This window comes from Squalius cephalus (assembly GCF_949319135.1).
Source record: "Squalius cephalus genome assembly, chromosome: 3".
Lineage (NCBI taxonomy): Eukaryota > Metazoa > Chordata > Actinopteri > Cypriniformes > Leuciscidae > Squalius > Squalius cephalus.
The window spans coordinates 61,153,259-61,170,455 of record NC_137124.1 but is presented as its reverse complement, the minus strand read 5'-3'; the positions used below and the strand labels follow the sequence as shown (position 1 = coordinate 61,170,455).

At 37.3% G+C, this 17,197-nt stretch overlaps 6 protein-coding genes across 6 annotated transcripts in view; all 6 read right to left on the bottom strand.

Annotated features, from left to right (window-relative positions):
- The window catches only part of lurap1l (leucine rich adaptor protein 1 like), a gene marked incomplete at its 5' end in the record, with an annotated part of 125,616 nt that overhangs the window by 42,648 nt on the left and 65,771 nt on the right, over positions 1-17,197 (bottom strand). The window lies entirely within an intron of this gene.
- On the bottom strand, positions 4,694-5,125 carry LOC307154885 (histone H2B-like). The gene has a single exon (XM_079865073.1). It carries the CDS (start codon positions 5,105-5,107, stop codon positions 4,733-4,735), a length of 375 nt encoding a protein of 124 aa, XP_079721199.1. The 5' UTR covers positions 5,108-5,125; the 3' UTR covers positions 4,694-4,732.
- On the bottom strand, positions 5,810-6,191 carry LOC307156300 (histone H4; the record flags this gene model as incomplete). The annotated part of the gene is made up of 1 exon (XM_079867595.1): positions 5,810-6,191. One exon carries the CDS (start codon positions 6,189-6,191, stop codon positions 5,880-5,882), a length of 312 nt encoding a protein of 103 aa, XP_079723721.1. The 3' UTR covers positions 5,810-5,879.
- LOC307154883 (histone H3.2) lies at positions 9,405-9,885 on the bottom strand. The gene has a single exon (XM_079865071.1). It carries the CDS (start codon positions 9,860-9,862, stop codon positions 9,452-9,454), a length of 411 nt encoding a protein of 136 aa, XP_079721197.1. The 5' UTR covers positions 9,863-9,885; the 3' UTR covers positions 9,405-9,451.
- On the bottom strand, positions 13,398-13,870 carry LOC307156153 (histone H2A). Its single transcript, XM_079867381.1, has one exon. It carries the CDS (start codon positions 13,840-13,842, stop codon positions 13,456-13,458), a length of 387 nt encoding a protein of 128 aa, XP_079723507.1. The 5' UTR covers positions 13,843-13,870; the 3' UTR covers positions 13,398-13,455.
- LOC307154878 (histone H1-like) lies at positions 15,668-16,346 on the bottom strand (the record flags this gene model as incomplete). The annotated part of the gene is made up of 1 exon (XM_079865065.1): positions 15,668-16,346. One exon carries the CDS (start codon positions 16,344-16,346, stop codon positions 15,720-15,722), a length of 627 nt encoding a protein of 208 aa, XP_079721191.1. The 3' UTR covers positions 15,668-15,719.

The following is a 17,197-nucleotide window of genomic DNA, read 5'->3' as shown; positions in this document are numbered from 1 at the left end:
AAGATAAAAGCAGGCCACAATCAGATAGTTGGCAAAAATTAGCATTTACAAAAAAATGGGATAAAGAACAATACTTATTTTTTATGTTTTTGATCTTTTCTGTTTCTGGTTGTCATAGAGTTAATTTTCAGTGTAAATGTGAAAATGGCTGACTTATTAAGGATGTATGTATTTTTTGTTTGTTATTGTATTGTTTTCTGTATTACCTTTGTTGACTTGTTTTTTTTTTTTTTTTTTTCTGTTGCATATTGTTTTCTTCTAATAAAGGAAAAAAAAAAAAAAAAAAAAAACTGTAGCAATTGTCCATCCTGTTGCCTGTAATAAAAGCACATGTTAAATGGAACCTGTGACAAAGTTATTCAATAAATCTGTTTACTCCTTACGAAAAAAAAAAAAATGGATTAGTTAAAAAGAAAGGTATTTTAGTTAGAAAGAAAGAAAGAAAGAAAGAAAGAAAGAAAGAAAGAAAGAAAGAAAGAATGGTGGATTAGTTAGAAAGAAAGAAAGACTGATTAGTTAGAAAGAAAGATAGATTAGTAAGAGAGAAAGAAAAAAGATTGATTAGTTAGAAAGAAAGAAAGAAAGAAAGAAAGAAAGAAAGATGGATTAGTTAGAAAGAAAGATAGATTAGATAGAAGGATAAATAGATTAGTTAGAAAGATAGATTAGTTAGAAAGATAGATTAGTTAGAAAGAAAGAAAGATTAGTTAGAAAGAAAGATGGATTAGTTAGAAAGAAAGAAAAATGGATTAGTTAGAAAGAAAGAAAGATGGATTAGTTAGAAAGAAAGATAGATTAGTTAGAAAGAAAGAGATTAGATAGATTAGTTAGAAAGAAAAAAAGATGGATTAGTTAAAAAGAAAGAAAGATAGATTAGTTAGAAAGAAATATAGATTAGATAGAAAGATATATTAGTTAGAATGAAAGAAAGAAAGATATATTAGTTAGAAAGAAAGAAAGAAAGAAAGATGGATTAGACAGAAAGATAGATTAGTTAGAAAGAAATATAGATTAGATAGAAAGATATATTAGTTAGAATGAAAGAAAGAAAGATGGATTGGTTAATTAGAAAGAAAGAAAGATGGATTAATTAAAAAGAAAGAAAGATAGATTAGTTAGAAATAAAGATAGATTAGATAGAAAGATAGATTAGTTAGAAAGAAAGATTAGTTAGAAAGAAAGAAAAATAAGAAAGAAAGAAAAAAATGAATGAAAGAAAGAAAAGTTAGAAAGAAAGAAAGAAAGAAAGAAAGAAAGAAAGAAAGAAAGAAAGAAAGAAAGAAAGAAAGAAAAATAAATATTAGAAAGAAAGAAAGAAAAAAGAAAGAAGAAAGATTAGTTAGAAAGGAAGAAAGAAAGATTAGACAAAAAGAAATAAAGAAATATAGATTAGTTAGAAAGAAAGAAATATTAGTTAGAAAGAAAGAAAGATTAGATAAAAAGAAATAAAGAAATATAGATTAGTTAGAAAGAAAGATAGATTAGTTAGAAAGACAGAAAGATTAGTTAGAAAGAAAGCTAGATTAGTTAGAAAGAAAGAAAGATTAGTTAGAAAGAAAGAAAGATTAGATAAAAAGAAATAAAGAAATATAGATTAGTTAGAAAGAAAGATAGATTAGTTAGAAAGACAGAAAGATTAGTTAGAAAGAAAGAAAGATTAGATAAAAAGAAATAAAGAAATATAGATTAGTTAGAAAGAAAGATAGATTAGTTAGATAGAAAGATAGATTAGTTAGAAAGAAAGATTAGTTAGAAAGAAAGAAAAAGAAAAATAAGAAAGAAAAAAATGAATGAAAGAAAGAAAAGTTATAAAAAAGAAATAAAGAAAGAAAGAAAGAAAGAAAGAAGAAAGATTAGTTAGAAAGGAAGAAAGAAAGATTAGATAAAAAGAAATAAAGAAATATAGATTAGTTAGAAAGAAAGATAGATTAGTAAGAAAGAAAGAAAGAAAGATTAGTTTGAAAAAAGAAAGAGTTTGAAAGAAATAAAGATTAGTTTGAAAGAAAGAAAGATTAGTTTGAAAGAAAGAGATAGATAGATAGATAGATAGATAGATAGATAGATAGATAGATAGATAGATAGATAGATAGATAGATAGATAGATAGATAGATAGATAGATAGAAAGAAGAAAGATTAGTTAGAAAGAAAGAAAGATTAGATAAAAAGAAATAAAGAAATATAGATTAGTTAGAAAGAAAGATAGATTAGTTAGAAAGACAGAAAGATTAGTTAGAAAGAAAGAAAGATTAGATAAAAAGAAATAAAGAAATATAGATTAGTTAGAAAGATAGATTAGTTAGATAGAAAGATAGATTAGTTAGAAAGAAAGATTAGTTAGAAAGAAAGAAAAAGAAAAATAAGAAAGAAAGAAATGAATGAAAGAAAGAAAAGTTAGAAAAAAAGAAAGAAAGAAAGAAAGAAAGAAAGAAAGAAAGAAAGAAAGAAAGAAAGAAAGAAAGAAGAAAGATTAGTTAGAAAGGAAGAAAGAAAGAAGAAAGATTAGTTAGAAAGGAAGAAAGAAAGATTAGATAAAAAAAATAAAGAAATATAGATTAGTTAGAAAGAAAGATAGATTAGTAAGAAAGAAAGAAAGAAAGAAAGAAAGAAAGAAAGAAAGATTAGTTTGAAAAAAGAAAGAGTTTGAAAGAAATAAAGATTAGATAGATAGATAGATAGATAGATAGATAGATAGATAGATAGATAGATAGATAGATAGATAGATAGATAGATAGATAGATAGAAGAAAGATTAGTTAGAAAGGAAAGAAAGACCCGAGTTTGGAGTATGTAGAGTTAAAGCTCTAGGAGGAGAGAGTTGATCATTTTGGGTCAGAAGAATAATAATAAGTTTACATGGGATTTCAGTAAGTTGGCTTTCTCAAGCAAACTTAACAATAGGCCTGATTATAATAAACACAGAATAATAATATTCTGGGAAGACAATTAGGCTACATTTTATTTGATGGGATTCGTGAGGGACCAGATAATGGTAGAATTATTTTAAAAAGTCTTATATTTAATATAGAAATATAATATAGATCTAATAAGATTATATTAGGAAATAAAAATCAGTGGCTTCAATAAATGAGTTGACAGATATCTTGGTAACATATAGTTATTTGTTAACATTATACATTAATTAAACTAACAATGAAAAACAACTATAGAATATATTTAATCTTAGTAAATGTTAATGTCAATATTTACTCGCCATGTTTAAGATCCAAAGTTGTATCTGTTAACATTAATGCACTGAGAACTATGAATATGAACACTTTTATTAACTAACATTAACAATGGTTAATAAATGCTGCAAAAAATATTGCACATTGTTCGTTTATGTAGTAAATGCATTACAGGTTAACAAATGAGACCTTATTGTAAGGTGTAACAAATATAAAATAACTCAAATACAACTTAAAATAGTTTATAAACTGTAGTTTGTAGCAGAAAGCAACTTTTACCAGTTCATTTCAGGCTAATTCAGAGATCTCTGTTTTCAGGCGTAAGGATATTTTGTTTGGGTAAACAACATCTAAATGTGGAAGAAAAAAAAAAACTCCTACAGTAAAATAAAAATATAAAAACAAAAAGAATAAAAATCTGATCTGAGTTTATTGAAGTGACAGTTTCTCCTACACACATTTTCAAGTTTCTGTCTTTTGTAATTCATTCATTTCTCATATTTTTTGCCTCTGTAAAACATGAGTTTTAGATCTTTAATCAACATTCTTCTCTTTGATATACATTTATTGTGCATTTGATTCTGTGGAACATCATTTTAATATGTTACTGTTGTTCTTAAACATGTGCTATAGTTCTCATTAAGATTTTAAGCAGTTGTAAATTTAAACAAGGTCTGCAGTTTAGGCTTCTTGGCAATGTAATGTGTATATATATATATATATATATATATATATATATATATATATATATATATATATATATATATATATATATATATATATATATATATATATATATATATATATATATATATATATATATATATATATATATATACACATATATATACACACACACACCTTTACACAGTTAGCGATAAATATATATATATATATATATATATATATATATATATATATATATGAAGCATTTGTTCACATCTTGCAGCTGATTAAAACATTTTGCAGAATGACCCAATTCACTGTCACCCCCCAAAAATAAAGACTGACAAACACATACATAAACTAGAAGCTCAGGTTAGTAAATAAATAGTAATTCAAATCAACTAGGTTCAAAAGTTTCCAAAACACTTCTCAAACATAAAGCTCTTTCACAGAAGTGGTTGTGTGGCTCTTAAAATAATCTTTATATGTGAGACTATGATGGTCTTTTTTTCAAATAAAAAAGAATGGATTGAATTACACTTAATTATTTATTCAATAACATAACCAAACAAGAATTACTGTAAAAGTTTCTTAACACTGATCATTTTTTTAAAACTAACAGATCACTGAATAATAAAGAAAAAATTATATATATATATATATATATATATATATATATATATATATATATATATATATATATATGCGCTTTGGACACAGATAAAACTGCAGCAATAAAAGTGTAAAAAAAAAAAAAAAAATTATGAATCAAAACCAATCTTAGACTTACATTTGCAACAGATTCTACAAAGCATAAGCTCTTTTCTAGGATGAAGTGTGTGGCTCTTAAAAGAGCCTTTGTGTGCTCCTCCTCCTCGGCTCTACTTGGAGCTGGTGTACTTGGTGACGGCCTTGGTGCCCTCAGACACGGCGTGCTTGGCCAGCTCTCCGGGCAGCAGCAGACGCACGGCGGTCTGGATCTCTCTCGACGTGATGGTGGAGCGCTTGTTGTAGTGAGCGAGACGAGACGCCTCACCGGCGATGCGCTCGAAGATGTCGTTGACGAAAGAGTTCATGATGCCCATCGCCTTGGAGGAGATGCCGGTGTCAGGGTGAACCTGCTTCAGCACTTTGTAGACGTAGATGGCGTAGCTCTCCTTCCTGGACTTTCTGCGCTTCTTCCCGCCCTTCCCGGCGCTCTTGGTGACGGCCTTCTTGGAGCCCTTCTTAGGCGCGGACTTGGCTGGTTCAGGCATGATGAGGAATGATCTCAGCGCTGACGAGTCAGTGTGAACTCAGGAGCGACTCTGAGGCTTTTATCCGCTGCACTATGCTAATTTACAAGGAGACACGGCGACCTTCTGATTGCCTGTTTTCATTGGCCGAACCCGTAAACTCGTGTTTCACTGGACAACTCAAAGCATCACGAGCGGATCGAGGGCCAATCACAGGCGGTTAAATGATAACCCCGCCCACCGTCCCATGTTTGAACCAGAGCCGTTTATTACAATGTTTTTCAACGGCTCAGTTTCCCGTTTCATTTCCTGCTTTTTATTTATTGATTTTAGTAATATTTTGATAAAATACGTGGTTCTAGACACATATTGTGCACCATCGTTTAATTAACGTTTTGAGTTTTGGAGAAAAGACCAATAACGGTCAAACTCCATTTAAAAACATATTTTCCTCAGAACTTCAGTGATTCATGAAACCTTAAACTGTTTAAACTACAGCAGTAGGAAATAGAAGCCTATTTTAGTGAGAGAGAAAAAAAACATTACATAATATAGTACCATTTCTGACCTAATTGTCTGTTTATTTTGTAAAACGTATTTTAGCATCTGTAATAATCTCAATATATATTACTGCCAAACTTTATACAATTACTCATTAGTCAATTCTTGACAGAAAACAGTCTATAATAGATTACTTCACGTTTGACACTGTTGAATCATGGGCTCTTTGAGTGCGGGAGTGTGTGGCTCTTAAAAGAGCCGTTGGTGCGTCGGGTTCTCGAGTCTCAGGCGTTTATCCCCCGAAGCCGTACAAGGTGCGTCCCTGCCGCTTCAGCGCGTACACAACATCCATGGCGGTGACGGTCTTCCTCTTGGCGTGCTCGGTGTAGGTGACGGCATCGCGGATCACGTTCTCCAGGAACACCTTCAACACACCGCGGGTCTCCTCGTAGATCAGCCCGGAGATGCGCTTGACGCCGCCGCGGCGCGCCAGACGCCGAATGGCGGGTTTGGTGATTCCCTGGATGTTATCGCGCAGAACTTTACGGTGACGCTTCGCGCCTCCTTTACCGAGCCCTTTCCCGCCTTTGCCTCGTCCAGACATGATAACAAGATCGTTGAGTTGATCAGATGATAATAAAGAATGGATAGTGAATGTTGAAGGGAGGCCTTTTATATTTGCTTACAGGACCTGACAGAAACCAGTGACGCGTCACATGGAGCGCCCCTCCCCCAAAATATAGAGCGCGAAACATTTAACCGCCACCCCGATCAGGGGCCCGTTCTTCGTACGTTGCTTCCGAGATCAAATGACACATCCAAGATGATATCATCGTGCGAATCATGATCTGGCTAACTCGGTTCTTCTAACACACTTGCCGGATATGATTAGTATCGCTGGATTGAGTTATCTGAGATAATTGCGAGTTCATGCGCTGGTTAAAAGGGGATATGTATCGATCGTAGAAACATTGATCAGCAACGCTGCTATTGGCTGCTCAGCGTGGCCAAAGAGTGCGCACAGTTTTTCTACTCAGCAGAGCAAGAACTAATAGTTGAAGTTTATTCGGAATTTTAATGTTTAATCAAAACGCCAGGGAACACCTCAAAGTCTGCAAAAGCCAGGAGAGAGGGCTGGCAAAAAGTAGCAGACAATTTAAATCCGTTAGAAGTGGCCATGTTAGATGTTTTTATCACTTATTAGCTTATTTTTTTATTATTTTAATAATTGCATAATTACTTTGTGCATTGTAATGTCAGAGTCACCACACTAGAACATGGGAACTAATAAAAGTGAAGTACAAAAATATTCTACATAATGGTAATTTTTAGTTATATTATACAGTAGTCTCTTTTATAAAAGGCACTGTTAAATAAATGGTGTTCTGTTTATAAAAGCAACCAAGAAAAAGGCTGAGAAAAAAAAAGAAAAGAAAAGATCTTAGTAGCCTACACTGTAAAATAATTTTTGCTGCGTTAAATTAAGGCCGTATAGTCATTTCAACTGTTAAATCTTGAGTAATGATGAATTGCTTTGACTTGTGAAAGTGAAAACTGATAAACTTATGTTAATGTAAAAATATTTTGCCATGAGTTATTGATCACATTTTTCCCGAGTGTAGTTCATTGTAATGACATTGTGTTTTCCTCTTTTGTGCACTTTTACACAATACACCAACACTTGTATCTGTTCCCAAGAAAGTGGAGGCTGAAATATGTGCAGTAAGTGGACATTTTCTAACTTTCCAAAGGAAAGAAAGTATAAGACTTTGTAATGTCCATTTGTTTCCATTGCACTGGACAGTGAATAAACCCTCTCTAACTGTCATATGGAGGAACTAGCCTACCTGCAAGTGCATAAATAACTTTACTTCATTTATACTTGTATGCTTTATGGCTGCAATATAAGTTGTAGGATTCCACATCTACAGAAAGGCCTACAGAAGAGTCTGCACAGACAGAGGAGACATAGGCCTACAGGTGGGCAGTGGATAGCCAACTTTTCCTTTTTATTTGTTGCATGAGGCATGTGTCTAATATCTGTTGTTGCAGGCACTTGACCACTGGCTTTTCTTTACAAAGAACAATTGAAATAAAACTCAAGGAACTAAGCATATTTGTCTTTTATTAAACATTTAATGATTTTTTTTTTTTTTTTTTTGTTTTTTTTTTTGTTTTTTTGTTTGTTTGGCAATGTTGTGTAATATGACACATGCAACAATGTCACAGGCCCTGTCAGGTGTGCAACCCTCAGACTTTTCAGACACTGACATCTTCCCTTTAGTTAGCCAAAGTTCATTTCATTGTGTGCCCTTGTCCTGGCTAGAGCTGCATTGTAACTGGTTTGGGTCAGGGAATGGGGTCATAAAACACCTGTCTGCAGGAACATGTCATAATCACCTATGGAAAAATGCAGTTCTGTTAGGATCAGCATAAGTGTATGTAATACAGTGAGCTTGATATTTAATTGTGGAACTTTCCTTACCACTTTCAAATAATGTGCATAAATGTGAATCTCTGAAAATGCTTAAGTCATGCACAGATCCTGGCCATTTTGCTTTCACATTTGTGATATGGAAGATTTTAGTCAACTGCCTTTTTTTTATTTGATATAATATTACTAATCTGGAATATTAAGAATCCCAATAGTAACTGGGCTGCACATTTACATTGTGAACCCCCTTTCTGTTCACATAATCCCCCTTTCTGTTCACATAATCCCCTGAGGCTTTGGTGGCAGTCTATGGTCTAGCCTATAGTCTATGGTACCAATCACGTTAGTGAAGCCTGAGTGACATATCTGTTATCGGCATGGTCATGGTTGTATGATCTTCAGAAAAAAGTATGATAGCCTAAAAAAAAAAACTGCTTTACAACATTGGGTCTTAAGTGGCTTGGAAATGCCACAAAAAAACCTAAAACTGTTTTTTAAACCTAAAAGCGACAAAAAACGACAATCTCACGAATCACGAGAAAAATATATATCTCAGAAAGTGCACTATCGCGCTGCGCTGGACTTCCCGTATCAGCTCCGCTTATAAAGCCGTGATCTAATCCTGTTTACATGAAATAAGCTGCTCCCGAGCAGGTTTAAGTTTGCGCACCTGTTGCTATGACAGCAAGTCCAGGATGAGCGTTGAAGAACCAAACAATCCAAGATCATGCCAAATCGCCAACAATCAAATCCAGCTAAGTGAGTTAGCGACGTACGAAGAACGGACCCCTGGTTGATAATTATCAGTGCTGTTCTACAAGTTTAGCAAAGTAAACAAAGGGGACACAAGACAGCAAATTACATCTGTGATATTATTTTATTTATGCCTGTGTGTGTGTGTGTGTGTGTGTGTGTGTGTGTGTGTGTGTGTGTGTGTCCTGGTAAACCCTTCATTATAGAGACAAAATGTCCCCACAACTATGGCAATATCTGAAATCCTTGTCCAGTTAATATTCACTTTCACATGTTCATGCATATATTGGTTTTGCTATTGGTAATATGCGCTTTACAGGATGAAAAGAAACCAAAAACGCTTTATAACCGGCAACTTCTGCTTCCTTGGAAACATGAAGTTGTATTAATCACTGGATGTCTGATCCAAAAGCCATAAATTCTGATTAGAAGAAACAGAAATGGCCGATATGTTTTAGGAAACCGTGTAACGTTAAGGCAATGTCTGAAAAAACACAATTATCGCATATTTTCCCTCACACAATTGATCAGTTTCATTTTATTTAATTCAGATCCCACATTACATAAACAACTATTGCTTTATATTCAGCGTTAAAGTGGAAATTGTCTCGTTTACAGTAAGTGATGTGGCTCTTAAAAGAGCCGTTGGGGAGTGACGCGCGTGCACAGCGGCGGGTTTAAGCGCGCTCTCCGCGGATGCGGCGCGCCAGCTGGATGTCCTTGGGCATGATGGTGACTCTCTTGGCGTGGATGGCGCACAGGTTGGTGTCCTCGAACAGACCCACCAGATAAGCCTCGCTGGCCTCCTGCAGGGCCATGACAGCGGAGCTCTGGAAGCGCAGGTCCGTCTTGAAGTCCTGGGCGATTTCTCTCACCAGCCGCTGGAAAGGCAGTTTGCGGATCAGCAGCTCGGTGGACTTCTGATAGCGGCGGATCTCCCGCAGAGCCACGGTCCCGGGCCGGTACCGATGAGGCTTCTTGACGCCGCCGGTGGCGGGCGCGCTCTTCCGCGCTGCTTTAGTCGCGAGCTGCTTCCTCGGGGCTTTGCCGCCGGTGGATTTACGAGCGGTCTGCTTGGTTCTGGCCATCGCTGGAGTTTCTTCTCTCTCGGTCCTGCTTGCGCTGGAATAAATGCTTTCTGTTACTCGCCTCCTGCTTTTATAGCGTTGGACCGTCACGAGCTCACAGTGTCGCGATGATGCAGAGGCTTGTGATTGGCTGGTGTGTGTGACGCGCTTATGACTGCTAGCCAATGACTGCGCGTTTCCTCTTTTCAAGCAAGCGGAGGGTTTCCCGCTCAAGACGCTTTGTTCTGTTTACTACTTAATTAATCAGTGTAACACAGACATCCATAGGCTTTATTCTCAGATTGCGTTATTTATTTGTTCTGAAATACTCGTCTTAATTCTCAGTGGTTGTGGAGATCTCGGATCAGAACAAAATCACATTACAGTCCGTATAAAAGCTCTGCAGCCAGATATTAAAGGAGAACTCCGGTCAATTTTAACATTGAGCTCATTTTTTTGTACATTTGGAGTGCTGTCAATACAGAGAACAACGACAAAAATCGGTGTTGCCTACACCGAGTTATTCTATTTTTAAAATTTGCACCCTGTTGACTTCAATGGGGCAAGTACTAAACCTGCTTTTAGCCTCTTAACATCCTTGATGTGTCATTACAAGTGCACAGAAAATGTGACTGATTCCTTCTGAGTGAACACGAGTGAGTCTGACTGCAGTAGATGTGAAAGAAATGTATAAAAATGATGTTATTTAAGCCAGCGCAAATACCTTTGTTTACATCCTGTTTTTCGGTTGAAGTCCAAAGTAGTCGATTGCAGAGTTCACACGCATAGGTTTAGTTACCTATGATCACGCGCGTGAACTCGGCAATCGACTACTTTGGACTTCAACCGAAAAACAGGATGTAAACAAAGGTATTTGCGCTGGCTTAAATAACATCATTTTTATACATTTCTTTCACATCTACTGCAGTCAGACTCACTCGTGTTCACTCAGAAGGAATCAGTCACATTTTCTGTGCACTTGTAATGACACATCAAGGATGTTAAGAGGCTAAAAGCAGGTTTAGTACTTGCCCCATTGAAGTCATCAGGGTGCAAATTTTAAAAATAGAATAACTCGGTGTAGGCAACACCGATTTTTGTCGTTGTTCTCTGTATTGACAGCACTCCAAATGTACAAAAAAATGAGCTCAATGTTAAAATTGACCGGAGTTCTCCTTTAACACACACACACACACACACACACACACACACACACACAGAGAGAGAGAGATATGTAAAACACAGGATTGTTCAGTGATATTAAATTATTCACAGATTGAGCAGATATTAAAGGGCAAAAGACCCTCAGTAACACTGATCAGTTTCTGCTACAGAGGAGTGTGTTCAGTGGCAGACCCAGCCCAGCTCCACCAACAGATCTATCTATCTAGTTTTTGATAGGGTTAACATTATCTAAATATATTTGCATTTTTAAATGATTTTGTAATGCACTTTTAAGAATAGTAATTCACATACTAAATCTGCACATGAGGATGAGGAAGAGGAGGATATAGTGACAGTGAATCCTGCAGGGAGATGATGATGATGAAGATGATGAAGATGGAGATGGAGATGATAACTTGATATGATGGTTTGGTAATAATTGTGTTCCTCTATGGTACAATTTTGCCTGAGAGCAACAGCTGGATATGAAATGTTACTTTTGATTAAATATGTAATACATTAAAAGCTGGTTAAGTGTGTTAGTTCAATTGTCTGGTTAAAGAACTGTAAAGAATTCTTTTTTTTTCTGTGAGAAAATGTCAAACGTTTTAATTTATCCTCGGTGGTTCAATGTTACAACATACTTTAAATGTTTGGGACATTCTACAGAAACGTACATTATCTGTCCTTGAATTGTTACAGTGAATAAAAAAAGTATTTAATCCAAAAATGTCTAAAACTGGCTCATAGTTGATTTCTGTGAGTTGTTCTGTAAAGGAATATGTCATTCATTGGGTTCTCAGATATTTATTTCTATATTAAAAACACTTTTGAAAATTTCAAATCCTGTCCATGTCCTTGTCCTCAGCCAAACTGGAGCTTTCATAGTTTCGTTATGCTAAAAACTGTTATTTAGAAGCAAAACTCCATCAATAACAAGTTTAAGCTGTTATCATTCACATCAATTGATCAAAATCATGACATTATAAATTCTACAAATAAATACTATTCTACATCTGTCCCCATGTTTTCGGTCAGTCCTGTCACGTTTACGCCTTTAAGGGAATCACTCAGAGGAAGTGACATCATTGACCCAGGTGAAGCCGACATTGATCAAGGCTGAATTATGTCTGTGAATTGTATGATTTTAAGCTTGTTTTTGTATGTTTTTTTTAGGAAGACGAGCTAAAGGGTCTAGGCCCTGTCACGGTAAAACATTGCAGAAAATAATGTTTTAAATCCAAAACATGTCTAAAAAGGTTACTGAAATTCCTTGCTTGCATGTTAACAGTTTTTATGCTAGCATGCTAGCAGGCCGAGTAATGGCAGTTTAAAATGGCCGACCGTCAGGCCCACATTCCTGTGTGACACGGCCTTACAAATTAACGTTATTGTTCTTTTTTATTACATTTACTGCATATATTATGTATTTAGCGCATGCGATAGTAAAGTGGAGGCCCAGGTGCTTGATTTTTATACACCTGTGGCCGCGGAAGTGACTGGAACACCTGCATTCAGTTATCTGGAGGCTGTCCCAATACTTTTGGCAATATTGTGTATGTCCTTGGCTGAATTTTACCATAGTCTAATATTACATTAACATTAAAATTATAATAATAATTTAAAAAAGAAATGCCAATCAAAACTTAAATAAAGAACACAAAACATAACTTCTTCTGCATCATCAAAATCCATAAAGTCAGTCCTGTCACACAGGAAATTATGACATAAAAGTGTACTAGGAAATATTGATGAATTAATCTCTTTAACTGTAGATGAAGGTGGGTGTATATTTCCACTACTATGTTTTTGTAAAAATCTCCTGTGTAAAGGTAGTTATTTTACAGCTATATGAGTGCCTGGCGGGTATTCTGTGATTTTGACTACAGTTACTTATATTTCTTAAATGAATTACAAAATCATGTTAAGATACAATCAGGGACATGTGATCAATAAGAAAATGCTATTTGCATAAAAGAAATTAATTAGGAAACCATTCTAACATACAAATTTGTCTGTGACAGGGCCTGACATTTTAGGGGTTAAATGCATATAAAAATATATTTTATTCAATCATAAAAACATGCTGAGATGGCATGATATGTGTTTCTCATAGTTTAACATGTCCTCCATATGACTCAACATTCAGATTTAAGAAAAATATATTTTTTCCCCAAGATTTTCTATAAGTGGAAATGTACGTTTCTGGTAGAGTGTCTCGTATATTGATATTACAGTGAGCAGAAGAAAACACCACAAATAACTTCTCATTTATATCATATTGCACACTGGGTTGATTGAGTTTATAGTTTTGCTAGACTAAATATAATTTTTATCCTCAACCTATTGAGATTATATATATATATATAGTTATGAATGCAGAAAAGCGCTCTGTCAGATGTAGTGAGTGGCTCTGAAAAGAGCCGTTGGTGGTCGGCGAGCCGGAGCGCTTATTTGGCCTTGGCGGGCTTCTCGGTCTTCTTGGGCAGCAGCACGGCCTGGATGTTGGGCAACACGCCGCCCTGAGCGATGGTCACTCCGCCCAGAAGCTTGTTCAGCTCCTCGTCGTTGCGCACCGCCAGCTGCAGGTGCCGGGGGATGATGCGGGTCTTCTTGTTGTCCCGAGCGGCGTTTCCAGCCAACTCCAGGATCTCCGCGGTCAGATACTCGAGCACAGCCGCCAGATACACAGGAGCTCCGGCGCCGACGCGCTCGGCGTAGTTGCCTTTGCGGAGGAGCCTGTGGACACGGCCGACGGGGAACTGCAGCCCTGCCCTGGACGAGCGAGTCTTGGCCTTCGCTCGAGCTTTGCCGCCGGTTTTGCCTCTGCCGCTCATTTTAACAGTCAGTTTCTACAATCCTCACAGTGGAAGAGACTGAATGAAGAGCAGCGCCTCCACAGCCTGTGTTTATACGAGAGAGCCCGTCGCCCATTGGCTTAGAGTCTGACAGCATTTCAACCAATCACTGAACTTCCCTCCAAAGCCCCACCCCCCTTTCTGGCGGGAATATTTATGCAAGTATTTGACAAAAGACAAAATAGATGAAACCATTGAAATATTTTGTGGTAGAATATTCAAATAGGTACAAAAATGGATATTATAAAAGTGCTTCACACTTACCACACTATATTCTGTGCAGATTGACCTGATACTGTACAGTATTGTGTTCCCAGGGGCGTAGGAGCAATTTTGAACCTGGGGGGGGACAGTAAATGCTAGGGGGGTCCGTGGGTATGCCCCCCCCCCCCCCCCCCCCCGGGAATTTTATTTTGAAAAATAAACCATTAAATGGCATTTTCTGGAGAGTTTTGTGCAAATAAATGGAGAAATTGAGTCTTACATGACATGTGAAAAACTGCAAGGTTAAGAGCATACTTTGCATTGTTGTAGTATCAACAGGTAGGCCTATTAGGACATTTAGCATTTACATTACTGTTAATCAGCAGTGGTGGAATGTAACGAAGTACAAATAGCCTACTTTTTTTAGCTACATTTTTCCACGTAGTTGTAGGCTGAGTCACGCTGAGTTTCGGTTCCTTTATGAGAAGAGCTCCAGGTTCAGCGCCGGCGCCTCTGTGTCGTGATTAAATATTTTATACTATATTTACTTCTTAAATTTATTAAATCCAGGCAAGTGGTTGATTAAAATTAAGATACAGTTAATACAAAACAAAATTAAATTTAAAGACAGGCTTTGTGCTTTCTGTTTGAGGTCTCTGTGAAAGTTTTAAACAGTCTTTTAGTGCCGCTCACGTCCGTAACGGAGAACTGTCCCGTCCGTAACATTGTTTTTTCCTCATAAATGCGAACATGAAAAATAAGATAAAATAAAATGAATATGTTATGTTCTGTGGAGAGCCGACCCTTCTTCATCCGGTGGGTAGTAGGCTACATTGGTTTGTAGTGTAATTCATAGAATTACAAAAAAATATTTTGACGCCATCAAAATCTTACGGCGAAATGACAATATCCTCCACACACTCTTTGTAAGGCGATCTCCTGTATTTTTGCTTGCCGATTTTATTTCATCCAGTGACATGATGGATTTTCATTCAGGAGATTTTGGGTAACTGCACAACTGACAGATGACTTTGAGCGCACCGCCAACGGTGTGTTTGTGTGTGTGTGTGTGTGTGTGTGTGTAACCATAGCGACAAAACGAACTTTCTGACCCTGCACTTAAGTTTATAATTTCGTTTTTAAAAATGTAATTATGTATTTAAAAGTTGCAGAATGGATTCATTTGGAGACTCCGAAATCGGCAGAGATAGGCAGGTTATGCAAAACAAAATCTGACATTGGGAAATAGTGGGGGGGGGGGGGGCATATAATGGCTCTTACGCCTATGTGTGTTCCTATTGTAATACTGGAGTTTTACCACTGCTTATTGTTTCTATTGTCACAACTGTCCAGTGTAGTGTTATGTGTATATATTCGGTACTGTTATACATCTTATTTGAACTGTTATCACTGACGAACCCTCATAAGCTTTTTAGCCATTTTTATATATATAAGTTTTTCTACATTTGGTGACTTATTTTAGATTAAGTGTTTTACATTGTTCTTGCATGAATCCAAGTAGTCTAAAGACACATATGAGCTATTTGCTTTCAAAATTAATAAATTATTAAAATACAGGAGTTTTGCTCTTTACTCAGAGTTAGTGGGTGGCTCTTAAAAGAGCCTTTGATGTGATGAGGCACAGGAGGGGTTTATCTCTTCTTGGGAGCTCCTCTTTTAGGCTTGGCGGCTTGAGGCTTTGCCGCCTTCGGTTTCGCCGCCTTGGCCTTCTTCGGGCTCTTGGCTGCTTTCTTCGCGGCCGCGGGCTTCTTCGCCTTCTTGGGGCTCTTCGTCGCCGCCTTAGCGGGCTTGGCGGCGGGTTTCTTGGCCTTCTTGGGTGATTTCTTCGCGGCTGCGGGCTTCTTTGCTGCGGCGCTCTTGGGCTTCTTGGCGGCGGCGGGTTTCTTGGCCGCGGGCTTCTTCGCTTTAGGAGCCGCTTTCTTGGCCGCGGGCTTCTTCTTGCTCTCGGCTTGCTGCTTGTTGAGCTTGAAGGAGCCCGAGGCGCCGGTTCCCTTGACCTGCACCAGGGTCCCTTTAGTCACCAGGCTCTTGATGGCGATCTTGACGCGGGAGTTGTTCTTCTCCACGTCGTAGCCGCTGGCCGCGAGCGCCTTCTTCAGCGCGGCGAGAGACACGCCGCTCCTCTCCTTGGACGCGGACACCGCTTTGACGATCAGCTCGCCGACGCCGGGACCTGCTTTCTTGGCTTTCGCAGCGGACTTCTTCTTGGGCGCTTTGGCCGGGGCGGCAGCGGCCGGGGCGGGGGCGGTTTCTGCCATAATCTCTCTCTCTCTGATCGGATAATCTACAAGCTTTCAAACACGGTCTGCTTTCAGCAGTGAATGAGGAGCGCACGAGCGGCGCTGCGCCTTTAAACAACACATGAGAACCTCGTAGACTCAACCCGCGCGCTCGCTGTCTGTGCGCGTCCACGAGCCGCGGACTCGTGTGTTTTCTTCTCGTACATTTGGGCCAAAACTGGAGCGATTAAATAGTTTTTCGCAGTCAAAACAAAGTGAACAGCAAGCAGAGGTTCTGGGCTTTCATTAGAGACTAAAATACGCGAAGAGGAAATGTTTCTTTTGACTCTATCAGATCAAATCCAAGGCGAGCATCAGTCACGGAGAAAAGCCGCGGGGAAATTTGATGGAAAGTTTTACTGTAAAAGAGTGTAAAAGTCTGAAGGCGTCCTCTGTGTGTTTAGCAAACAGCCTGAGAGAGACTTTAATGAGATCAGCATCAGTGAGGGTCGAGGGGGGGCTTTGGTACTGATGGTGTTTTGGGCCGCTTGAAGCACAAGATCATCATCCAGAGTCTGTCTGTGACTCTCATCTCTGGCCTTATAATCATCATCATCATCATAAATATATACGTCTGATCACACAGTATTAATGTTTTAACTTGTTTTCATAAGCGGATTGTACATCATATCACGTAAAAAAAATATTTGTTTCTCAGTCTTCGGCTTGTGAATGATGATTGTGTTAAAGCTCTGAATGAGTTTCTCATTTAAAGCAAGTGACTTAAAAACAACTTATTTTCTCCCTATTTCTTATTTCTCTCCTTGTTCCAGCTTGTACTTTTCTAGACAGTGTTTAAAACTATGTATTTCTAGCATTTTGTATTTGTT

What these genes read in the sequence shown, in the direction of transcription:
- LOC307154885 (XM_079865073.1), bottom strand. Translation starts at nt 5,107, where the DNA reads ATGCCTGAACCAGCCAAGTCCGCGCCTAAGAAGGGCTCCAAGAAGGCC.
- LOC307154883 (XM_079865071.1), bottom strand. Translation starts at nt 9,862, where the DNA reads ATGGCCAGAACCAAGCAGACCGCTCGTAAATCCACCGGCGGCAAAGCC.
- LOC307156153 (XM_079867381.1), bottom strand. Translation starts at nt 13,842, where the DNA reads ATGAGCGGCAGAGGCAAAACCGGCGGCAAAGCTCGAGCGAAGGCCAAG.